Source organism: Apis florea, unplaced genomic scaffold, assembly GCF_048593485.1.
Source record: "Apis florea isolate Af1SG1 unplaced genomic scaffold, ASM4859348v1 contig_3803_pilon, whole genome shotgun sequence".
Taxonomy (NCBI): Eukaryota; Metazoa; Arthropoda; class Insecta; order Hymenoptera; family Apidae; genus Apis; species Apis florea.
This window is the reverse complement of record NW_028256864.1, coordinates 1,915,085-1,940,985: the sequence shown is the minus strand read 5'-3', so window position 1 is coordinate 1,940,985 and position 25,901 is coordinate 1,915,085. Positions and strand designations below refer to the sequence as shown.

Sequence of the window (25,901 nt, the reverse complement as noted above, 5' to 3'; positions counted from 1 at the left end):
AGAAGGGATCGGGACGAGCGATGCAAAACAATCTTCGAAAAGGAAAAAAAAAAAAGAAGAGGATCCTTAAGTCGATCAACGAATCATTAAAATTTTACAATTGAAATTGCTAGATCTTGCATTGCTAGATGCACAATCGACAGATCCTCCTCCTTTTTCTACGACAAAGACACGTATCGACGATCGTTCGTTTGCAACAGGAGGGGGGGAGGGGGGAGGTTAATGTGAATAGGGGTACATTATCGCTCGTCCCGAGCGGAATTCTCAGTCGCTGGTTAGAACTAAAATTCTACGGAGGATATGATCGGAATCACTGGCGGGTGAATCGAGTTAAATTAGTGTTATACGACGTGACCATTGCAACGTTCTACAAAGCAAGCTGGGGCTCCTAAGATGACCGAGCGTAGTACAAGGATGGTCGACAGGATCAGCAGGAGTGCGGGATTCGAACACGAGGTCGGGGAGACACGATTGCACATATCCTCCTCACAGAAACACATGTGACCAGTGCCGGTACTTTCCATCATGCACACGTGATCCACCATGAATAAGTTTATCTGTAGCTGCGAAGTGCAGGTCCGCCTCACGCTCTCATACGCTGCGAACAGAGACGAGGGATTATTCGGTGATTGTCCAGTGGTTAAAAATTTTTAAAAACACAAGTAACAACTTGTGTGTGTATATGAATAATGAAATTGAGAGTCGAGAAATGTTAAGTAATAACAATGGGATGTGTAAGAATTAGAAAAGAAATTATAAAGAGAATATTATAATAATTTAATTTTTTTTTAATTTTTTCCATTCCCTCTGTGCATTTAATTGTGAGATGTCACAATTAATATTAATCGTTCAAATGGAAAAATAATTATTTCTTGTGAGAAATTACTTACGCGACCTTGCGTTGCGAACCATCTTCACGCAACATCCATTGCAAGTCATAAGAGGCGGTTGATCCCTGGGAAGTGCGGTGTAATTGAAAGGATCCTTGCATCTGAAATCCGTCCACGAGTCGCATTCGTAGCAATAAATAGAACGAGCTGTAAAAAAAGGACAACAATGAAACGCAACGTTCATCTTCTGAATTAGGTTTCTAAATTTGTGAATAATAGATAAAAATAGAAAAATATTGAAGCGCCGATTAATTATCCGATATAAAATTAATTTTCTCAAAATACTACGTTCTCTTAATCGTAGAAAAAGAAGTAGAAAAATTGTCTGAAAAGACAAAGTGAATAGAAAATTATATTTATATATAATGTGGATAGCAGAAAATTAATTATAATTTATAATTAAATTGTTAAAAAAAAAATGAATAAAAGAGGAGGAAAAAAATTAATAGTGTGAACGAATCTTGAGAGCAGCAAGCTTGAGTGAAACAATGTTGACAGATAAGAAGAGATGATAACAATGAAGTGAAATTGATTGAATTTGATCACTTACTCTGGCACTCCGCGCGACAGACGGTGGCAACCGCAAGTACAATTGCCGCTGAAACGAAACATTGGCCACTGCTTTAGACGATGACAACGATGATATTTGCTGCAAATGTCTACGAAATGATAATCATTAACAGGAAAAAAAAGAAGAGTGCACACTGCTAGAACTACCCGCTATTTTTCCTATTGCTACTACCTTCGCTATTTGCAACGACTATATTCATCGTTATGGTTGCATCTAAAAAAAAATTTTACGTAGTGACTACACACACTTAAATATCTTGATATCTAAATATTTTATCGATTAGTAGTAGAACGATCAATACGATAATTGAAATAGTTGAATCTCTATCGATATATTCATAATAATTAATTAATTGTTTGATATGAAAAAAAAAATTTAATAAAGTCACTTTCGATGTTTTGATCTTAATTTTGACCTGGCTAAAATATCTAGATATCTCGATACTCGAAATCTTAATTGAAATAGTATAAGAATTCTAATAGTAATAGACTAGTATTATAGTACGTAGTACATATTATTAGTCGATGCTGCTCTTCGAATTAATCTGATTTTCTGTCAAATATAAGGACTATAAGATAGGCTTCGATGTAAAAAGAATGGTCACTAATTTTAAATAAAACGTATAATAGATTCGACCGACTCTAGTATATGAAAGTAGAATAAGTCAATAGTTTACGACTTACGTGTCGTACTTCCTTGATTCTCCATATTATAAATTATTAATGACACGAACAATATTTTCTCATGCACATTTTATTATTAACAGTACGTATTCTGATTTTGAACTATGAGTAAGAATTTGTTCAATCAAATGTAATAAACAACGATTCACGACCATTCATCGAAACTTATACCATTTTTTTTTTATCAATTTGTAGAAACTAACTGGTACGTACCTCGTGCACAGGGGCAGCGATCGTACGCGTGAATACTAATATAATTAATTCTAAAATATCGTTTTTTTAAAAAAAGAAGAAAAAAATAAGTCTGTATATAGATATAATATATATATATATATATATATATATATAAAATATATATATATATGTACATAATCTATGAGAATAACAAAAAAGAAGTTACAAAATTATTTTAACATTGTTGAGGATAAAAGTAATCTTTTCGAAAAAAAAAAAATTTTAAATTCAACGAAAATCCTTAAACTTTAGCTGAAATTACATCTCATTTTAATTAATTTATTTCTAACGATTTGCATTCCACTTTAAGGCTTCTCAAATATTTCGTAACATTTCAATTTAATTTAATTTTAGGATAAAACTTTTATGCACAACAATGTATCCGTCCATCCTTATTTATGCTTCACTTTTTCTCGCTACGTTTCCTTCTGTTTTCGTCGTTTGCACACTCACCCCCGAATAGTGCGCTTGATCACCTCCAAAACAATCGATAAAGCATTGTCCATTCGTATCTAACTATTCAGGCATTTGTTATTGTTTTGAAAAGAAAATTCTAGTAGATCAGAATAATAATTCGGTATAAAGCGATAAATAATTTTTCGTATATCCTCTTTTCTTTCGTTTTTCCTTCCCTTTTCTTTCTTTTCTCATTCCATTTCGAACTCATCGAACCGTAAAATATTAAAATATTTTTTTTTTTATTAATTTACTTGTATTGGAAAATTACGAGCAAAAAACATTAATTACCAGATATTCAATACTCGATAGAAGAAATATCAATACATGGAGTAAGCGATTACGATTAAATGCTGCGTTATAAATCAAACGAAGATAAATTTACTAGCACAAATATAGTAAATACAATAAATATACAACAGCTCTATTATTACAATTATTTAATAGATATACAATTATAAGATTATATACTTGTTTCGAATAATCGATCAAAAATATGAATATATTCAAAACAGGAAAAAAGATTTCGTTTTACGTTAAATCAATGAATAGATTCAACTACAACAGTATCAATCTATCACAATAAATGTATAAATTTTCAAAAACACATTAAACAATCACTAATTACAGAAACAGTGTGTAAAAAAACTTGTAATGCAAAATTTTCGCTTAAATCTTCGCGCGTGTGTGTTTTTCTGTATAATTTCGTGCTTATGTATGTCGATTAAATATGTGCCTGAGAGATTCATTTCACAACGAAACGAATAAATAATGAATACGATTTCAAAAAGGAGATACGTGTAACGTTTTTTTGATAAACAATTGGTAAACAAGAATCGGTGTAGAAATAGAAAGAAGAAAAAGAAATCCTTAGGAAAACTCACCCCCTATCAAGTAATTCGGCAACATGTTTCCAGTACGATAGTTTTCCATTTATTTCCTGTACAACCTCATGCCGTGTCACGAGCTTATCCCTACGGTGAAAATTCGTTTTTGATACAATTCAAGGAGTTGCATTCGCCTGTCAGGCGATCGACTGAAAATGAAAAAAAGGTAAAATGAGAAAAAAGTTTTATTGGCGTTTTTTATTCATTTCTCGTTGACATCTTGGTTGGCTGCTTCTAATTACGTAGCGTAATTGAGGAAGAAAGCGTGATAGAACTGAAATAGAATCGCCAATTTTAGAAAATCGATATGTCGGATGCGTTTATTCAATCTTCTCTGTAAAATTATGAAGGCTTTGAATCGAAAGCATTTGAATTTATAATTAGAAATGGGGGAGACGAATTAAATTAAGAATAGACACTATTGCAAGTGAAGTTAAATTGTCAATAATGTTGTAAATTAAAAAAAATATTTTTTAATCATTTACACTTTACAACGTAAAATGATCAATATAATTCATATCAAAAAATATATTTACATCGAATCATTATCAAAAATATTGAAGTTTATCAAATTAAGCTTCAAAGCAAGACGATATAAATTTAATAATTATCTTTTATTGATGAAACAATGCACAATATGTCGCTGCAACGACGCGAGAAAATTTATAATTATTTTAAAAATATTAACATATCCCGATTTTTATTCTAATTTCTTCTACAATTTTTTAAAATTACTAGAGGAAGAAATAAATGATTAGCTAGGGAAAAGCATGAGAAATTGGATTAAAAATTTTTTAGAAAAGATCATACATGTTATGGAATGGTAATATTATGGCAATTATTTATTATTTATACTGTTTTTTTTTTTTTGTAAGGAAGAAATAATTTTTGATAAGTTTAGATTTAATATGATATCAATTTATTAAAATTTCATTATTTTAACAAATTATAAAAAAATTAGGGATGTAAATTTTCTTGGCACATGTTGTTAATTACAAGTAGTATTCGGGTCAGTACATTCTGGCTTTCATGCAATCTTGCGGCAAATAAGACTGCAGCACATAATCGAGCCAACAAAATATCACATATTCTCGTTTTACGAATATAAGCTTACCTAGTTTTGAAATTTGTCAAATTTAAAAATTAATAAGATAATACATAAGCTTAACTTATTATTTAGCTTATTTAGCTTAACTTAAAATGAAATGATTATTACTCTGATTATTAATTTTTCTATGAAATAAACAATAATAGTACTGAATTATAAGTAATCCAAATTTATGAATTTAATCATCAAATTTGCATGATTTGTAAAATATTCGATTTGTAATTTGTACTTTGCACATAGTTTGTTGAAAAATAGATTTTTCATATCTCGAAATAATTAGATAACAAAATGATTTTCTAAGAAATCTGCAAATAGTTCATAACAAAATAACAAAAATAAAATACTTTGTGCATCATCTTTTCTTCAATGTCGATTCGCCAAGCCAATTGCGTTATTCCACAAAAGCGATAATAAGCGACTAATCTATTAAAAAATATTTTCATCCTACGTTTCCCGCCAATTATTTTTTTCGACAATCTGAAATTTGCAAAGATGATAGTACAGCAAATTTATTCTATCATCTATGAATTATTATATGGATAATTTTCTCGATGCACTCAAGAATTCACAATAATGACACAATAATCTTTCTACGAAAAGCAAAAAAGCAAGGTACAAGCTAAGAATAAATTTCTTCATTATCTCTGTTAAAAATTCCCATCCTCTAATTTACCATGCATGCGTTTCAACAATTCAAAATATTCTATCATACTAAAATCTCAAAAAATTCTTCAATTATATCATTATTATAAACTTAAATCTTTCCAGCAAAAAGTAAAATAACGTGAATAACCCGTTTGTATGTGCAACCTAAAAAGATTTTTTTATACGGCAAGATGATTTACCTTCGTTATAATGCGTCGACGAAGATTTTTGGTCCTTTTGTAACCGTGTGAAACATAAATTTTCGAAGGGTTAAGCGAGAATGAAGAATTCTCAGAAACGAATTGTTGATTTCGAATTTGTGGGATTGACGCAATGCCACGAGAACGAACGATCGTCCCAGCGTGGATCGTGTCTTCCGTCACAATGTCGCGGTTTCATCTTCCTGCCAGGCATTCATTCGAGCACAACGCCACGGTGCCCCGTGATGGATCCGACAGGGAAAAGAATCCTGAAATAATTTCAAAACGAAAAGATTCGACGTCAATGAAAATCGTCGTGCCGTGTAACTGGCTTCGTTTTTCGTCAGGAAACGAATAATAATTATTTATGACGGAGGAAAACGACTTTGCAAGGGAAGTATTCAATTTGTTTTAATTGAACGCGACATTCAAAACGTAATGTGAATGTCGAATTTAACGAAACGTTTAAAATACGTTTGTTGGACGAGATCTTGTGATTTATAGATCTTTTCCAGCAATTGTTCAATATTTTTAATATTTTAATTTATATAATTTACCTCGATGAAGTTTACGCTTTAAAAGTTTAATATTTTTTTTTTCTTGTTCGTTCTTAGCATGATTTCTTTTTATAAAAATGTTCAACGATCAAATTAATATAAAATGTTTATATTATTTCTCGCGAAATATTGAAGAATAATTCTGATCCTTCTTCCAAATAAAAGTACAAAAATGTATAAATACAACATATGATATTTATAATATTACATTGATAATATATTTATATAATATTCTGGTGAAAAATCGTTTTTCTTTGAAAATTATTATTTTTGATATCATCGTTTCGAAAAGAAAAAATTCGTTTGATTGAAAATAATTCACAGCTGTGTTAAATATCAATAAATCTCGTCTCTAAATAAATTTACACTTTATGCATGATGGCACATAATATATAATTTTATATAAAACTTCGAAACTGAGAATATGTGACAAAGCAATTAATCAATTTAGGAGGCAATACAAGTGTATATGTATATAACGATTGGTTAAACGGCTTGCTATCAAGCAATACAAATGTTTGCGTAATAATTGATAAAATAGCCACTTGATGTATGAGATACGTAATGGAAAATTCTCGTGAGAAATGTATACATACATACGTCATAGCGCGCAGTAAATATTTCATGCAAAAAAAAGATGCTGATGGAACGAATTAAACGAATTAAATGTTTTATACAAATGTTATATTCAATTTTACCAATTTATATTAGTCAAATAAGTTTACGTGTGAATAATATTTACCTTATTTTTTTTCAAGAATTAAGATATTAATAATGATCAAGATTTGGACACCTGTTGCTCAAGATAACGTGCAAATCTTATTAATTTTTGATATTGATATTTTATAAAAGAAATGCTGCATTTATAAGTAAATATTTTTTTTTTTTTTTTTTTTGCTTTTAGTAAATGTAAACTATAATTTATTTGAAATTTTTTTTTAATTAGTTTAAAAAAATTTAGAATTTTAAAAATTAATTTTGATAATAATTCAAAAAGATGTTTATATTGGCGGTAAAAGAAATCACGATAATGCAATTTTGAATCCGATTTTAACTTGTATTTTTACAGATTTTTACTCTCTTTTAATGTCTTCAATGTCTACAATACGTGAAAATATCACTATGTTAAAGTAAAATTATTATTTATATAATTCTGAACACTTTTTCTACATAAACTCACATAGATATTTTCCTAGCCTAATCCAATAATTAAATAATTTGTTATATATTCATAAGTGAGACTCGTGGTATTATCTAAGATCAAATTGACTTATGAACTGACCAAAGAAAAAACTAAATATAAAAATCACGAGATAAATTCTTGATAGGATAACAATAATATATCATAAGGAATAATAAATCATAACATAAGATAAACATAAATAAAATTTCCCTATTTCACAACCAACTTTATCCATTACTATGAAAGTAATAAAAGATTTATTTATTAATAATTATAATTTCTTCGATAGACTTTAACGATCAAATGATATTTTTTAATTACATCGAAATATTACATGAATGACTTCCTCAACAACGATACAAAAAATCAACACGTTGTTCTCGAATAAAAATTGAGAAAACCTGAATGATAAAGAGCACGAGATCGCCATATATAATATTCGATATTAAACATACCATTTCGAGATACAACAATTAATTCTATAACCCCTCCTCTCGAGCAACGAAAAAAGAAAAAAAAAAGTAACAGCATAAAGTAACGAACCAATTAACGAACGACAAAGAAGAAAAATACTATTCAAAACAAAGTGGATTAATTTAAGAATCAAATAAAAAACAGAACATGATTAAGTTACGATTAACATGCACACGATTTTAATATTACAGGTTTCTTACACAAATTTAACACTATACGTTCCAATAGACACGTTAAAATTATTAGCTATCCTTGAAGCACATGCACACACAGCAGAATCAACCCCTTTAACGAACAAATCACGAATAAAACGAGTCGAGAAACCATTCGTCGATAAAAATATGAAATAAGATCGTTCGTTTTTGTATTTTCATCAATACGTACACGATTCGTGAGGAGAAGATCCGGAATGGTCAATCGTTCAAAGGAACCGGAAACTCGGCGAAGATTAGAGGAACGCTAATTTCCAAGATTTGGTTCCCCTCGACCAGATCCGACCGTCACTATCGTCGATAAATACGCGTACTCTTGTCGATTTATGTGATCACTGCAACACCAGCATGGCGGAGGACGATTCCATGTAGAAGAAGGACGTATGCGGTGTAAAAACAAGTGCAGTGGTTGCGACTACGCTAGCGTGTTTAAGCGTCGCGAGGCGTCGCGGCGCAGTCTGTGAAGCGCCACCCGAATCGCGCAATCGGATAGAGGCGAAGTGCGGATCCAGGTCGATCAATATGACGGGTCAGCAGTCGTTGCCTCATGCTTACATTGCGGCAAGAGTATGTTGGACGGACTATGAGAAATACACAGAGACGGTGGGAAACAGGGAGTAAGAGGGGCGGGAGGAGGAGACATTTCACGTTTGCGCTGTGGAAAATAGCATCGAGTGTTTTTCATTTCCATTAAACAAACATGCACGTGCACGAAATATTGAAATTACATACGAATAAGAGAAGGTAGAATCTTATATGATTTTTATGGCTTCGTATTTTCCTTTTAAATATATGTTTTAATTCAAGCTGGAAAGATTATACATATTTTAAAAATCTTCATTGAATGTAGTATTTACCTGTAGTCTATCTATCCGCAAATATTTATATTATCGATATAATTGCTAGTGTAATTGCTAGTGTTGATTAATTGTAAATTTAGTTGTTACAGTTAATCTAATCTATTTCTTGAGTGTATTGTAAATTGTAAAGCGAGCATATTGGGAAAGCAAAAGTGGGAGAAGAAGAAAGATAGAATAAAAATATTGAAATTAGTATCATCTTTAAAATGCCGTTAATAAATCACAGTAAGGGAAGATAGCAAATTGCTGAAGAAGATAGAGATACTAAGAATTGATCTTCAGTGACATCTTGTGAGTAGAAATAACATCTTTTTAAAGATCTTTTTAAAAATAAAGCACTCGAAAGATAGCACTGATTATCAATTCTTAATTTATCTTTTTTCTACATTCAAAAGATGGCGTTAATAATAAATTCTTAATTTATTTTTTTTTTAATTCAAAAGATGACGCTAATAATAAATTCTTAATTTATTTTTTTCAAAACTCAAAAGATGGCACTAATAATAAATTCTTAATTTGTCTTATTCCTGAAACTCGAGAGATGGCGCTAGTTATAAATCCTTGGTTTATCTTATTTCCGAAACTCGTGAGATGGCGCTAGTTATAAATTCTTGATTTATCTTTTTTGAAACTCGAGAGATGGCGTTAGTTATAAATTCTTAATTTATACTTTTTTCTGAACTCGAGAGATGGCACTAGTTATAAATTCTTAATTTATCTTATTCCTAAAACTCGAGAGATGGCGCTAGTTATAAATCCTTGATTTATCTTATTTCCGAAACTCGAGAGATGGCGATAGTTATAAATTCTTGATTTATCCTTTTTCTGAAACTTAAAAGATGGTGTTAATTATCAATTCTTAATTTATTCCGCTTTACTATACAATGAAATTCTGATAATATATTATAGCTAATTGTAATAATAATCATTGATAATGATAAATACAATATATAAAAAGTACTTATATAATTATAAAGTATTACTTTTTTCTTTAAATTTATTCTTTAAAATGCTAAAAGTGAATATACAATTTATATAATAAGCTATGTATATATACAAATATACATATAATTAATTATCTTTAAATTTTTAAAGATAATTTCTCTACATAATGATCAATATATTTTTATTTAATGTTATATATTTATATATAATTTTATATATATTTGATAAGTTTTTTATTTTATTATTTTTTTTATTTTTTGAAATTTAAAATGAATCGATTTAATTATAAAATTCATTTAATTGAAATTACGTTATGAATTAAGAAATTAAATAAAATGTATAATAAAATAATAATATAATAAATTTCAAACAAAATAATGATATTTTTCCAGATTTTTAAAAATGTATTATTTAAAATATAATGCATATATATATATATACATAAAACTGTATTTGTAATTTTCAAAGAATAAAAATAACTTTTTACGTTAAATATATTTAAGAAATTTAAATTTTTATGAATAAAAAAAAAAGAAAAGAAGTTTATTCGAATAATTTCAAAAATTAATAATTTAAAAATTGTTTAGATAATCAAATATTAACAGATAATTTTATTAACAGATAATTAACAAATAGAAATTAACAGATATTCTATCGAAAATCATTGATTTAATAAAATATACAGTAATTAATAGTATAGAATTTTTTTTATGATTATATAATAATTTATTCTCCTATACTCTGTTTATTTGTAATTTCAAATTAAAATTTAATTTCAAATCAAAACGACGAATATTGTAATCTTATTCTACATTGAATTGTTAATATTGAGAATGACGCTCAAATGATAATAGGGTTTTCTAGAATTCGGAACTATCTGAAGTATAAAAATGTATTAAATAATAAATTTTGTAGCTCATAGATAAAATGTTTTTGGCAAAATTTTGATTTTAGCTTTCGAATCGCTTCATATTTTTTTTTTTTTTTCAAATATCAGATTTTCTGAAATATAGCCGATTTTACCAATTTTACAAGAATTCTTGAATTCGTTACTTTAAATTTTAAAAGGCATATGAAAACGTCTGATTTTTTTAGATGAATGGTATTTCACAACATGAATATATTCTATGCAATGAAAAATTTGTTTTGTATGTCGTTACTAAATATAAGAATTTATTTATATCGATTTTATCTGAATAATAATTTTCACAATAATTCATAATAACTCATGTGTCCCAAATGTATTTTCGAAAATCTCTATTTTCTTTTAATTTTGTTAATAACTTTATTTTATCGCGCATTTATTGAATTTATTTCTTTAAAGAAATGTTTTTAACACTCAAAAGATGGTGTTGGCAGTCAATTATTCTATCTCTGTCATATTATTTACTATTCTTATCTATTCTTGTTCTTGATGTATGATCATATAGAATATCAATTGAACATACTTTCATGATTTGTATTTCGAAATTACAATTACAATCTTAATTTTTAATATAAAAAATATAAAAAATTATATTTCGTCTTTATAATAATTTTAAAAAACATAATATATTCTGATTTATAATGCTATCTCATCAAAATATTAATTTGTCATATTATTATATATATCGAATTTTTTAAAATTATTTCTTATAAAAAAATAAGATAGATAAAATGCGATGCATTAATATTTATATGTCATAAAAATTTCTCAATTTGTAAAATTGATCTGCAATTATTGTCATGAATATATATACTTAACCTTACATTTACTTTATATCTAACCTTTCTGATGTTGATTATGTTACTTAATTTTTTTAAATACAGCATATAATAGTTTCTATCGAGGTTGTTCTTTGTTATAAAAATTGATGGTCCTGAGAAGGACCGATTTGTTATTTTTAAATAGATGAAAAGCAAAATTATGCTTTCTTCTCAGTTTTTTTAGGCAATAAAACTGCTTGAATATTAGGCAGAACACCACCTTGTGCAATTGTAACTCCAGATAAAAGTTTGTTCAGCTCCTCGTCATTCCTGATAGCAAGTTGTAAATGCCGTGGAATAATCCTAGTCTTTTTATTATCTCTGGCTGCATTTCCAGCCAATTCTAAAACTTCGGCAGCCAAATATTCCATAACAGCTGCCAAGTAAACAGGTGCACCCGCACCAACACGTTCTGCGTAGTTGCCTTTACGAAGTAATCTATGTATTCGGCCGACAGGAAATTGCAAGCCTGCTCTATTTGATCGAGATTTTGCCTTTCCTTTAATTTTTCCACCTTTTCCACGTCCAGACATATTTGCTTCTCAAAGTTATTTGAAGGATATTATAAAATCAACGAAAGTACCTCTTTCAATTGCAAACCAAAAGTGATGGCACAGTCCCCAATGCGTTCCCTTTTACGTATTCTACGCGGGCAGCGCTCGACCTATCATGAGCCGCGTTGCAGTTAACAGCCTCTGATTGGTGCATTGCTGCTACATACTCACTGTTACTGCTGTGACGCGACATAAATCGTATTTCGGTAGTTAATAATAACATGTCTTGGAAGCATCAGTAAGTTTCTACCTGTCTATAAAACCACTTAAATTTCCTTCTGGAAAATCTAAATCAATCTACAAAATGAAAACAATAGTTTTTATCATGAAAAAAAAAAATTAAATATTTTGGATATAAAATTCATTCTTTAGAATCAAAAACATAATATGACATATTTCTTCTTACAAAAATTATTCGTTTTTATATTCGCTTCTATTATCAAAAAACAAACTTAGAATAGATATAAAAATAAAGAAACTTAATGGGAAATTGAGAAAAGAAAAGAAATATTGAAATAAGCGTTTTTTTCGATAATCAAGCTGAAAGAATCAAATTTATAAATAGATAATGGAATAATTAGAAATAACAATTCTAAATATGAATAGTAATGATTAATAATTTGAATAATCGAAATTCATAATAATTGATTCGAATTATCCACATTATTTAATATAAATAAAAATCATTAAATTATATATTATTTAAATTATGTTAGAAATAAATATAAAATATAAAAAAAATAATATAAAAAAATAATGTTGAAAATTTGAATGTAATTATATTAAAAATGAACATAAAAAAAATTATATTGAATCTTTTCGACTATATTTTGATCACATATTTTTTTTATGTACATACTTTTTTGAAATATCTATTTTTAATCTATTTTTAAAATAAATCCCATAATTATCTGAAATTTTTTTTATACAATATTCGCTATTTAAATATCAAATGATAAAACCAATTCGAATATTAGAATTACTTCAATTTGCTGTCTTTTTCATTGAATTACAAATCTGATTTTTTTAATCACATTAACAGTTCAAATTTTAATGAAAATTAAATACCACATAACAAATAATGGCATTTTAGATTTTGAAACTAAATAAGATTTGTCAGTATAACTGTTTCTGAACAAAATTCAAAATCGTTTCTTTACTTTGAAAAACAAATTTTTTTAGTTTAATCCAATTTGTATTCAAAATAAAAAAAATTAATTTTAAATAATTAAAATATTTAACTTTATTTAATTTTAATTAATATATTTAATAAAAAATAAAAAAAAAATTTTTAATTTTAAAAATTTTAAGCTATTGTACCATTATTTATTATAAAACTTACATAAAATCCTCATCACTTCTCAAAAAATTCAAATAATTTTTTTTGATATTAAATTTCTTTTTTATATATATATAAAAATCAAATTTTAATTTTTCAAACCACTAAATTTAACGTACTTGAAACTTTCTAAGATTCCTCGGTAGATGTCGCAAAGTACGACACAAATACATTCAAACAGATGTATACCTTTCCCCCTCTCCTTATGTTGGCAACAAAATTTTTTCAGAATTCTCTTATATAATATTATATACAATTATTAATAATATTAGATAATTACAATTTTATATTAAAAAAAAATAATCAAATAATTTAAATCTTCTGAAAATTAATTATAAAATATTTCTTGTTATCAAAATTATTGTTAATATAATATAAATATAAATAATTATTTGAATTAATCAATTATAATTTCTGTGTTATAAAATTTATCTAATAATATTCATTAAATCGTATGAAAAAGCATGATTTCAATATTATATTTCTGCATACACAGTAACACTCTTCCCCCTCCAGTATATGCTCAACCAATCAGGAGTTTCCAACCGAGAATCGCATAGCATAAAAAGTGGAAGACAGACGCGCTGGAGCGCATTTTACGTTTTACAATTACGTTGAACGCGTCGTTGAAAGTTCTTAGTTTCGATTAGAATACAATGGCTCGTACCAAACAAACCGCACGTAAATCAACTGGTGGAAAGGCGCCACGTAAACAATTGGCGACTAAAGCTGCTCGTAAGAGTGCTCCTGCTACTGGTGGAGTGAAGAAACCTCATCGTTACAGGCCTGGAACTGTAGCGCTTCGTGAAATTCGACGATATCAAAAAAGCACTGAACTTCTAATCCGAAAATTGCCATTTCAACGTTTAGTTCGTGAAATTGCTCAAGATTTCAAGACAGATTTAAGATTCCAGAGTTCTGCTGTCATGGCTCTCCAAGAAGCTAGCGAAGCTTATCTCGTTGGTTTATTTGAAGATACCAATCTATGTGCGATTCACGCCAAACGTGTTACGATCATGCCGAAAGACATTCAGTTGGCTCGTCGTATTCGTGGAGAAAGAGCTTAAATTGCTACTTTTTAAAAATAAACAATCGGCCCTTTTTAGGGCCAAAATTTTGTATAATGTGGCAACTCTATGTTCTTATTTATGCTTAATTGACTAATATATTAAAGTTATTTTTCTATTTTTATATTAAATTTAAAGTTTAATCTGAGTAATAATATAATATATATTCTATATATTATATATTATAGTATAAAATAGATAATATATATATAAAATATATTATAGCATAAAATATAGTATAAAATAAATAATATAATATGTGTATATATATATATATATTATATAAAATAGAAATAATAAGAATAAATACCATTTTTAAAATTAGACTCAAATAATTCGATCTTTACGATTCGATTTTCAATTTTTATTTATAACAGTAATAGTTCTCTACTACTGCAAACAGTTCTCTCTACTGCAAAATATTGAAAGATTTAAAATTCATGATTAAAATTATATAGTCAAATGTTCTATAGGTAATAATATTTATAGGTTTTCGACAGAATATATTCGTTGTCATATATTCATGTGTTTTTAGGTACGAAATGCAAATTTTTTCTTGTTGCACAATACATGTCCTAAGTATTTGTATATATTATTGATATATTAAAATTTCTTATAAAAGATAATACAAAAAAGAACTTTTTTTCCTGATTATAAAATTTAGATATTTTGTTTATTGTAGAATTTCTTTGTTTTGAGAAATTTTAAAACTTGACTAAATGGTTATTTTATTGATGTTATTGTATGATATAAATATTTTCTTGATCTTTCTTGGTTTGATATTAAACAAATCATTTTGAATTATCCTATTAATCCTATTAAATTACAAAGTTTTAAGCATTTGAATATTTGAAGTGCGAGTGGTCACATGTTTTCTTCAATTTGAGGTTAAATGAATCACCACATTTCAATTTACTAAACAATATAATAATAGGAAAAAAGTTTGAATACACAGGAAAATAAAGAAATCTTCACTTATATGACATAAATAACTACAACAGTAATATAATCGATGTTGAACAATTTAGGATATTTGAAAATTCCTTCAGCCACACGCAAGAAATATTATATTTAAAAAATTGGAAAACAAAAATTCATAAAAAAACATTAAAAATAAATTATAAACTTAATATATATTTTAAATTATATAATACTTAGTATATATATATTAAACTATTATAATGATAAAAAATAAATGATATATAAAACTCGTATACATAATTTTTACAATATTCAATAACTTTCACGAACATTCATTTATGAGAATTTTTTCTACTAATACCAAAGAATTCTTTAAATTTAAAATTCATAAAGCTCCATTAACATATTTAATTTCTAAAATATTATACATTATAACATTTAATTCAAATTAAAAAGAAATTTTTTAATATATTATATGAAAACATTTAAAAAAAAGATCAAAAGAAAGAAAAAAAATTTGATTAAACATTTAATATTCAACATTCGATAAAACATTCAATTATTGATTAATAATATTAATTATATATACTATATTGATGATTTTATTTCAAGCCATTCAGAATTTTCAAGACATTGAGTTGAAAAAAAAAAGATCATTCACAAGGTTTCATATTTGGAAACATTAAAAGGAAACCATTGAATTAACCTAAACAAACAAAATAAGACAAAGTATAAAGAGAAATAGTAACAGTATTCTTAGTACATCAAAACTACAAACCTCAAAACATACTATAACCTAATACTGGACTTATTGAATCAATCTATACATACATGCTAGTAATAGTAATAAAAGCAATACACATTCCATTCAAAATCAATTATATATTAGAGGAAAAATAATTTAAATGTTTAAAATGTATGATTCTTATTTTATTACCAAAAGAAATTTTTAATAATTAATGAAAAAAATCGAATTAAATAATTTCATATACAACATATAATACAGTTCTGAATTATATGAATTACAATGAATGCAGTAAATCTTTTGTAAATATAGACAATATCATTATATGTCTATAATAGAAGGAAAGGTTCCTTCGCTTACCGTTAATCGTTTAAGAGTTCTCAATCCATTTTGTGGCATTTCTTACTTCTATTGAACCACTGAAAATAAATAGAATAAATATATTGATGATATACACATAATTATTATTTATAAAATTATAATCTGATTTTTTATTATATATATTTTTTTATCAAATTTATATATATTGCATTTTTATCAAAAATACAAAAATAAAATACAAAATTGTCTATTATTGTATATATAAACTATTTAAAAATTTATATTTTTAATGAATATTTACCTACCTAAAACGAAATTTATGGAGTTTTTATGTTTTATTAAAATGCAGCGAAAAATAAAATTATTCAAACAAGAAAATTTGTATAAATGTAAAAAATATATTTCAAATCAATAATATATATATATATATATATATATTTTTAAATGATGTATTATAACAGATAAATTCAAATATATATCTATAATAAATCTTTCCAATCCTATATAGAAAAGACATTTCAAAAAGTGTATTAAATTTCTTTCATTTTGATTTTTTTCATTCATCTTATAATCTGACAAATAAAATATAAAATATAAAAATCTTTTTATATTTTATAAAAATAATTATTATCTCTTAAATGTGAGAATTATTTATAAAAATTATTCATTAAAATTTAATCATTGTTTTACAATTCTAAAAACGTTCGATTATTAATTATTAAAAATTTAATTTTTCACTTATAAATAAAAAACATAATTTTTTTTAACATAATAAAATTAAACATAATATTTTTAATATAATTATGTATTTAATTTTAATTAAATTTTGAAAATGACATTAATGTTAAAATATTTTTAATATAAAAAATAATTATCTTTATATTCTCTTTTCATATGTGCACTGTGAACCATGCAACATCTGCTATTTTGGCGGGAATCGGTCGATAGCTTAAGGTAGGGGAGCAGTTGTGCAGCACTCCTTCGTTAGATTCCCTAGCACTATCTTCAATGTACAGCATGGCTAGAAACATTATAGTTTAAAATTCACCATCTTTTTTTTACTTCTGTATAAAACTCTAATGTAACTTGAAATATATCTTATAAAACGTGCAATGCAAAATAAAATTTATGTATATACACAATATTTTTCCAAAACTATAATTTGTAATCAAAATTATAATCAACACATTCAATTAGATGTGTCTTTATCATTTGAATATGATATTCAAATAAATAAGTCAATCGAATTAAAAATTCAACTGAAGTAAGTTATTTTCGTATAAAATAATGATAATTTGTTCGTAATAAATAAAAAAGAGATTGTTCCTCGTATAAAAGATTTAGTGGCCCTGAAAAGGGCCATTTGGATGTAGTGGATAGTATTTAAAAATAATTATTTTTTTGCTGGTGACTTGACTGTTTTTGGTGCCGCAGCTTTCTTCGGTTTAGGAGTCCTGGTTTTAGCTGCTGGTGCCTTAGCAGTCTTTTTAGCTTTTGACATGCTTTTGGCTTCAGAAGCAGCTTTAGGTTTTGCTGCAGCTACCTTGGATGCGCTCTTTTTTGCTGGTGCTGGTTTCTTTTCGACAGCAGCTTTCTTTGGTGTTGCTGGCTTCTTAGCGGGAGCAGTTTTCTTAGAAACAGTCTTTTTTTCGACCCACTGTGTCTTTTTCGGTACAGATTTCTTTGTTGGATGTGGAACTTTCTTGGTCTTCGAACTCTCAGAATTCTTTCCAGTAGAAAGCTTAAAAGATCCAGATGCTCCTTTGCCTTTTGTTTGAACCACAGTGCCAGATGTCACGGCGGATTTCAAATATCTTTTGATGAACGGGGCAAATTTTTCCCCATCGACTTTATAAGTGGAGGCGATATATTTTTTTATCGCCTGCAAAGACGATCCTTTGCGATCCTTTAACTCCTTGATAGCAGCGTTAACCATCTCAGAGGTTGGAGGATGAGATGCCTTCTCACGTTGTGCCTTCGATTTGCTCTTTGATGGTTTCTTCGCCGGAGCCGTTGGATTTTCAGCAGCTTCGACTGCAGTACTGCCAGAATTTGCTTTGTCTTCCATTTTTGTGGAATTACTTCAACAATAACGGATAAAAAGTTTATACAAAGTGCCTGGAGGTAGCTAGACCAACAATGATGCTCTTGCTTTAATGGTAGTTAGCTTTGGCTGTGAGCGGTGTTCTTTCTTAAGCGCGGACCATGGAGAGAGTCCTACCCAATATGTCGGATGCCGCGATTCCATGACAGCGAAGAAGCGGTAAATATACCTTTACTTTTGTGCTTTGTTTTTCTAAATTACATACGTGTTAATAAGTAATCGTTGTGCAAAAATATAGCTGCGTGTGTGCACTTTTATATACTTATTGATTTTTATGTATATTCATTCGTTAAAGCAAAATATTGCGCCGTTCAACGAAGTCCGTCTTTTCGAAGCGATAGAACATCGTGTAGAAAAAGTTAAAAATCTAAACATTTACGCGAAAATTGGCATGATACTTATATAGAAAATTGTAAAAAAAGGACTGCTGCTAATTTATATTCAATCATTTGCATCCAACTTACAACGGATACTTAAAAAACTTGCTTGATATTCGATCGCTTAGTGATGTATAACATGAACCGCGAATGTTCTATCGTTGGATTAATATCAATTCCCATGGATGTGTGAAATATTCCATTTATGTATCTAGAATTAATTTTTATTACATCTTTCATATTTTTAGTATTCTCAAATGAGATTTGATGACATTTAATTTTATTTAATTGTTTTTATTTGCTGTTCTTTTTCTGATGGAGATCGTGATAGTATGTACAGGGAATCTGATTCAGAATATTACTTATAAGTACTAATATAAAAATATTCTTATTAAAATTGCTTATTTTACGCTTTAATTCGTTTTATCATAATTTAAATTTGAATTAAAAAATTTAATCATAATTTTATATAACAATGTAACAATTTTATATAAACAGGAAATAATATTATTTTCTTTCAGAATAGTACTTTTAGATAATTTTATATCATATGTATGTGTTTTATAATACTTTTATTATAAAAATACTCATTCTTATGCAATAGTACTAATTAATAATATTAATTAATAGTTTGTTAAAGCATATTTTACACATCTTTCATTTAATTTCCTCTTTCTAATACCATAGAATATAAAAGTTTTAAAATTATAAAGAAGCTATATAATTTTTTATTATTAATGATTTATTCAAAAAAGAGAAATAATTTCTTTCATGTAATTATTTTATATTAAAATATGATCTTTTAAACTTTATGAAGTTTTAAATTTATTTATATTGTAATATATACAAAATTGAAAAAATATATTAATTTATTTTGATAATATATATTTGTATAATTCAAAAAATAATATTATACTAGAGTAAATAATTTAGAATTTAGAACAATGACAGATTTTCATAAATATTCAATTTATAAAACATGATAAAAAAGTTTGCGATCAGAGTCCGAACTTGAGGGAGTTGTATAAACTACAGGACACGTCATCATTGATTCGCTTGTTGAGTTAGGAGGAGAATCTTCTATATTCTGTGCTTCAGAAAAAGATAATACAGTTTCTAAGTTGAATATTTCATTTAAGCATTAAATAGCGTATATAATGTGTAAATTTTTATATTTTTATTATTTTTTCTTATTTATGAATTATTTTTCTATATAATTTTTTTGTATATCAATTTGTTAGTTCATCAAAAAATTTAAGTATGGACGGCACGTTAAAGTCATAGGTTCTGACATCTAGCGTAAGAAATTTCTACTTTTAATGCTAAAAATTTAAAATATAAATAACATATAACTAAAAAGAAGCTATAATAAATTTATTTTATAATTTTTTAAACAACTTCCATCATTTAATAATTTTTTATTGTTACATTTATTGTGCACGAATAAGCTTTAATCTTGTCTACCAATCAAATTTCATGTTGAGAAGCGACAGTGGAACCATCTATACAGAAACCATTATTATAATGGTTCATCAATGATAGAATTTCAAAATAAGTATCAATATTAAATAAACTTCATACATTAACTAACAAATTTATACTATATATATTTTTTTATTAAACAATATTTTTTATGAACTAGAATTGTATCGCAATTTTTTTATCCAAATTATTGTGAAATTAATCCTAGATAGCATTGTATAACTTAACATATATTTTGAAAAATTTTATTTTGTCTTATCATTGTGCCATGTATTTCATCAATTACCAATATGAAGATAATTAAATGACTTATGAATAATATTATGGATAATAGTTATTAGTTCAGATTTTAAATTAAATCAATTAATTTAGAATCAATTCTAATCTTTTCTTTTCGTATGTAAATAAAATTTTACTTACAGAAAGTTAATATTTCTAATAATTTTTAATTTTCTTTTTTTAATTGAAAATCGAAAACTATCAGTATCATTCTAACCTGAAATTCTATTTGATGGAATGAGGTTATACTAAGAATTATTATCAAACTTATATTAATTGCAATAAATGTAATGTTTTTATGTCCTTGGCAACTATTCTATAAATTTTTTAATGATGATATTTATCTATTTTTGTAATTTCTATGAATTCTTTATAAGAAATATATAAAATATTAGAAATTGAAGTATTTAGCGAATTTACATCATTGATCGTGACATCGAATGTTCCTCATATGAACTGCGCAAGTCAAAGCACTGCAAAACACCGCGGAAAACAATTAGAAAAATGATTTAGATATTTTCTATTAATTTTTATTATATTTACAAAATGATTCGTTATGACAAAGTACTCTGCTTCTTTAAAATGAAATAATTCTGTTTAAATTTTGAAATATTCTACAAATATGATATTTTTAATATAAACAAGAGTATAATTTCTTGATTATTCAACACAACATACTTTTATCATAATTATTTAGGATTCAATGGAAAATATTCGGGTTAAAAAATATTCAATAATGAGTTACAACCAAGTTGTTTAACGTTATGAGAATATTGTTGGCCCTGAGAAGGGCCGATGATTTATAAGACGCTGTAGCGTTTATTTTGAACTGGTGTACTTGGTGACGGCTTTAGTACCCTCAGAAACAGCGTGTTTAGCTAATTCACCAGGCAACAAAAGCCTGACAGCAGTTTGGATTTCCCGAGAAGTGATGGTAGATCTCTTGTTGTAATGTGCTAAACGTGAAGCTTCGGCCGCAATACGCTCAAAAACATCATTTACAAAGCTGTTCATGATGCTCATGGCTTTACTGGAAATTCCAGTATCAGGATGGACTTGCTTCAACACCTTGTAGATGTAGATAGCATAACTTTCCTTCCTCCTCCTCTTCTTTTTCTTATCAGACTTGCTAATATTCTTCTGAGCTTTACCAGCTTTCTTCACAGCTTTTCCGCTTGCTTTAGGTGGCATCTTCGCAACTTGATCGTAGACTTGAAATGCACTCGACTGTTGTGAGAATTCAAGACTGAATGTCGGAACGCAGTGGAGGCGCGCTATTTAGCTTGAAACGTGGCACCAGCAGCGCACCAATCACGTGCGAGCTCGCGCGCCATTGGTTGGTTTGAGTTCGTAACGGCTGGCTTATAAAGAATACGTTTTTCCTGTAAGCGGCATATTTCTCTCACGTCTGTTCGAGTGCATTTGTGGTACTTCTTACTCTAAGTTCACGCAAAACATGTCTGGCCGAGGTAAAGGTGGTAAAGCTAAGGGAAAGGCGAAGTCTCGTTCCAACAGAGCTGGTTTGCAATTCCCTGTTGGTCGTATTCATAGACTTCTTCGCAAAGGAAATTACGCAGAACGTGTCGGTGCAGGAGCACCAGTGTATTTAGCAGCCGTTATGGAATATTTGGCTGCTGAAGTGTTGGAATTGGCGGGAAATGCTGCTCGTGATAATAAAAAAACCAGAATTATACCTCGTCATCTTCAACTTGCTATCCGTAATGATGAAGAATTAAATAAATTACTTTCTGGAGTAACTATTGCTCAAGGTGGTGTTTTACCAAATATTCAAGCAGTTTTATTGCCAAAGAAGACTGAAAAAAAAGCTTAACCGTATAAACATCGATATAAATGGCCCTTTTTAGGGCCACAATTTTTTAAAACGAAGGAATTTCTCATCTGATTCATAATTAAATAGAATATATTTTTATGTAATAAAAAATAAGAAATAGAAGTATAAATAAAGATATTCAAAGATAGAATTATACATATTTAAACATATTTAAGATAATTATCGAAAATAGGATTTGATATAGAAATTAAAATTTTATGAAATTATTTTTAATACAATAAAAGCAATATATCTGTATTTTTAGACTACTGATTAATTTAAATCGTATCTATTTTTAAAAAATCTTATCTAAATTTTTTTTGTAAGTATAATAACTTTTAATACAGAACGTTAATTCCATATTTCGATTTAGTTAACAAATTATTAATATTTTGTCAAATTAAATATAATTGATAATGTTTTATATTATAAGTCATTTTATAAATTATTATACAATAGATTATTATACAATAATAAGAATTGCAATCATAAATTATCAAAATAAAATCCAGATAAAAGAAATATTTTTATTGAAAATAAAAAAATAATTACAATGTATAATTATATATTATATAATATATGTTATATAATGTAATATTTATATTATAATTATAATATATATGTATATAATATATAATATAATATATCATCTTTCTTTTTTGTCTAATTTATTAAATAATATTTGTAATTTTTTTTATATTTAATATGATTAGTAAAATATTAGATTCTTAAATTGTAATAATATAATATTGAATATTCTTATTATTTTTTATGCGTTGATTATTATTTTACAAAAAATGATCCTCTTACATCATAATATGATCTATTTTTTGAAAAATTTTAATATTTATAATATTCAATAACTGCTTTTTCATTCTAAATCTTATGATAATAGAAAATTCATTTTGTTTTAATATAAAATCATATTTTATTCTATTATTTTTTTTATATATATTTGTTTTTTTACTTATACTATAATTTATAAAGTTAATTAATTATAAATTATATATAGTATAGATATATTAAACATGGCAATATAGATAATTATAGTAAATAGAAAAATTGAATAAAATATTTTCTAAAATCTAATTTTATTTTTATTTTTGAAAATCTTTTATTGCATTAATGAACATTATTAAAGATTTATAGAAATTATACGTTAAAAATTATGCGTTCAATTTAATTTTAATTCAAAAACTTCATGATAGCTAGAAATAAAAATAAAAGAAGGGATAGGTATAATATTCAATGAAAGGTCTGATTTCGTACATAAAAGAACATGGAGCAGATGTTCGACACAGATGTTCTTTTCTCTGTAGGGGAACGTTATATATCTAAAATTGCAAAAGATTTGAGTAGTAGCTACTTCACTATAAATAATATAGTTACGAATTTTTATTATTATAGAAAATTATTATTGCAAATAACAATGAATAACAGAATCATAAAAAAAAATTTTAAATTATAATCTAATAAAAATAATAATAATAATCTAATAAAATAAATAAACATTGAGTAAGAGCAGACTTGAATATCGTATCTAAAAAAAAACTCACGTAAATATTCTGTCAAGAACGAAGGTTTATAGTTACCACTGAGTATTTGAATAATATATAATTCTAACCATGAATTTTCCTATAGAAAATTGTTGCAATGAAAAATAGAAATCGAAGATTATGAACTCTCGATTGATTTCTGTATATTTGAAGTTTATATCTTATTTACTAATTAATATAAATATATCGATTATATAATATAGGAAATTTTTTAATAAATAAAATATATAAATTTTTATAAGAAATGAACGTTAAGTTGCTACATTAGATAAAATTTTGGCCCTAAAAAGGGCCGATTTGTTGTTTTTAAAAAGGCTCTACAATTAGGCTCTTTCTCCACGAATACGACGAGCCAACTGTATGTCCTTCGGCATGATTGTGACACGTTTAGCATGAATTGCACATAGGTTAGTATCTTCAAATAAACCAACGAGATAAGCTTCGCTGGCTTCTTGAAGAGCCATGACAGCAGAGCTTTGGAATCTTAAATCTGTCTTGAAATCTTGAGCAATTTCACGAACCAAACGTTGGAATGGTAATTTTCGGATTAGAAGTTCGGTGCTTTTTTGATATCGTCGAATTTCACGGAGTGCTACAGTTCCAGGCCTGTAACGATGAGGTTTCTTCACTCCACCAGTAGCAGGAGCACTCTTACGAGCAGCTTTAGTCGCCAATTGTTTACGTGGCGCCTTTCCACCAGTTGATTTACGTGCGGTTTGTTTGGTACGAGCCATTGTTTCTTTAAGTGAAACTAAAAACTTGCATAGATACGTTCAACATAAAGGTAAAACACAAAATGCGCTCGAGCAAGAGAACGCTTCCCCTTTTATTGAGTACGATTCTCAGTTCGTACTTTCTGATTGGTCGAACGTCGAGTGGTGGGGAAACTGGTCTGCTGTCGGCATAAAAGCGCGTGCAAGCGAGCATTCGGTAGACATTGAGTTGTTGTTCATCGAGCTATTCTGATCAAGTTTCGCTATGACTGGCCGTGGAAAGGGTGGAAAAGGTTTGGGAAAGGGAGGAGCAAAGCGTCATAGAAAGGTTTTGCGTGATAACATCCAAGGTATTACCAAACCAGCCATTCGTCGTCTTGCTCGTCGTGGTGGTGTGAAGCGTATTTCTGGATTGATCTACGAAGAAACACGAGGTGTATTGAAGGTATTCTTGGAAAATGTTATCCGAGATGCCGTCACTTACACTGAACATGCCAAGAGGAAGACTGTAACTGCCATGGATGTAGTTTACGCTTTGAAGCGTCAAGGAAGAACCCTTTACGGTTTTGGTGGTTAATTGGTGCTCCATCGCTGCATTTACAAAACAAACGGCCCTTTTCAGGGCCATCAAATCTTTCAAATGTATGGAATTCTCTCTATTTCAAATTGTTTATTATTATATCTTTATTATTAATCTTTTGTGAATCGATAAAGTCGATTTATTTGATGAATGAATTTTATTATTTTATTATCTTAAATGTTCACATTATTTTTCTTATATTCAAACATACCAATAAATATTTTTGTTATATTCTATGTTTTTTTATATCTTCAAACATATTAATAAATATAATATATTAAATAACATTATCTTGATTTATAAGCTTTTCTTAGAATAATGACGCATAATGTATTCCAAATATAAAATATCGTATGAATTACGATTTATAAAATGATAAAA

At 27.2% G+C, this 25,901-nt stretch overlaps 8 protein-coding genes across 11 annotated transcripts; 3 read left to right on the top strand and 5 right to left on the bottom strand.

Moving 5' to 3' along the window:
- Window positions 1-205: 205 nt before the first annotated feature.
- qvr (glycosylphosphatidylinositol-anchored protein quiver) lies at window positions 206-8,683 on the bottom strand. 4 transcript variants are annotated; one of them, XM_086916688.1, is made up of 6 exons: window positions 8,273-8,683; window positions 5,675-5,943; window positions 3,719-3,870; window positions 1,441-1,488; window positions 891-1,037; window positions 206-598 (listed from the first exon to the last, which is right to left on the bottom strand). In XM_086916688.1, exons 3-6 carry the CDS (start codon window positions 3,765-3,767, stop codon window positions 342-344), a joined length of 501 nt encoding a protein of 166 aa, XP_086772814.1. In that variant the 5' UTR covers window positions 3,768-3,870; window positions 5,675-5,943; window positions 8,273-8,683; the 3' UTR covers window positions 206-341. The 4 variants fall into 4 exon arrangements, with proteins under 4 accessions (XP_086772814.1, XP_086772812.1, XP_086772815.1 ...); XM_086916686.1 differs by having other exon boundaries at window positions 3,719-3,808; XM_086916689.1 differs by lacking the exon at window positions 5,675-5,943 and having other exon boundaries at window positions 3,719-3,808; window positions 8,273-8,597.
- A 2,670-nt stretch (window positions 8,684-11,353) lies between these two features.
- On the bottom strand, window positions 11,354-12,255 carry LOC100871789 (histone H2A). Its single transcript, XM_003697944.4, has one exon. It carries the CDS (start codon window positions 12,182-12,184, stop codon window positions 11,810-11,812), a length of 375 nt encoding a protein of 124 aa, XP_003697992.1. The 5' UTR covers window positions 12,185-12,255; the 3' UTR covers window positions 11,354-11,809.
- Window positions 12,256-14,130: 1,875 nt separating this feature from the next.
- Window positions 14,131-14,935, top strand: LOC100872148 (histone H3). Its single transcript, XM_031919499.2, has one exon. It carries the CDS (start codon window positions 14,201-14,203, stop codon window positions 14,609-14,611), a length of 411 nt encoding a protein of 136 aa, XP_031775359.1. The 5' UTR covers window positions 14,131-14,200; the 3' UTR covers window positions 14,612-14,935.
- A 2,450-nt stretch (window positions 14,936-17,385) lies between these two features.
- LOC100871200 (uncharacterized) lies at window positions 17,386-18,769 on the bottom strand. The gene has a single exon (XM_003697939.4). The coding sequence runs from the start codon at window positions 18,664-18,666 to the stop codon at window positions 17,992-17,994; it is 675 nt and encodes a 224-aa protein (XP_003697987.1). The 5' UTR covers window positions 18,667-18,769; the 3' UTR covers window positions 17,386-17,991.
- Window positions 18,770-21,348: 2,579 nt separating this feature from the next.
- LOC100871551 (histone H2B) lies at window positions 21,349-22,096 on the bottom strand. The gene has a single exon (XM_003697942.4). It carries the CDS (start codon window positions 22,029-22,031, stop codon window positions 21,660-21,662), a length of 372 nt encoding a protein of 123 aa, XP_003697990.1. The 5' UTR covers window positions 22,032-22,096; the 3' UTR covers window positions 21,349-21,659.
- A 127-nt stretch (window positions 22,097-22,223) lies between these two features.
- LOC100871907 (histone H2A) lies at window positions 22,224-22,822 on the top strand. The gene has a single exon (XM_003697945.4). The coding sequence runs from the start codon at window positions 22,297-22,299 to the stop codon at window positions 22,669-22,671; it is 375 nt and encodes a 124-aa protein (XP_003697993.1). The 5' UTR covers window positions 22,224-22,296; the 3' UTR covers window positions 22,672-22,822.
- Window positions 22,823-24,422: 1,600 nt separating this feature from the next.
- LOC100872027 (histone H3) lies at window positions 24,423-24,961 on the bottom strand. The gene has a single exon (XM_003697946.4). The coding sequence runs from the start codon at window positions 24,959-24,961 to the stop codon at window positions 24,551-24,553; it is 411 nt and encodes a 136-aa protein (XP_003697994.1). The 3' UTR covers window positions 24,423-24,550.
- Window positions 24,962-25,205: 244 nt separating this feature from the next.
- Window positions 25,206-25,805, top strand: LOC100872349 (histone H4). The gene has a single exon (XM_003697949.4). It carries the CDS (start codon window positions 25,206-25,208, stop codon window positions 25,515-25,517), a length of 312 nt encoding a protein of 103 aa, XP_003697997.1. The 3' UTR covers window positions 25,518-25,805.
- The last annotated feature ends 96 nt before the right edge of the window (window positions 25,806-25,901 follow it).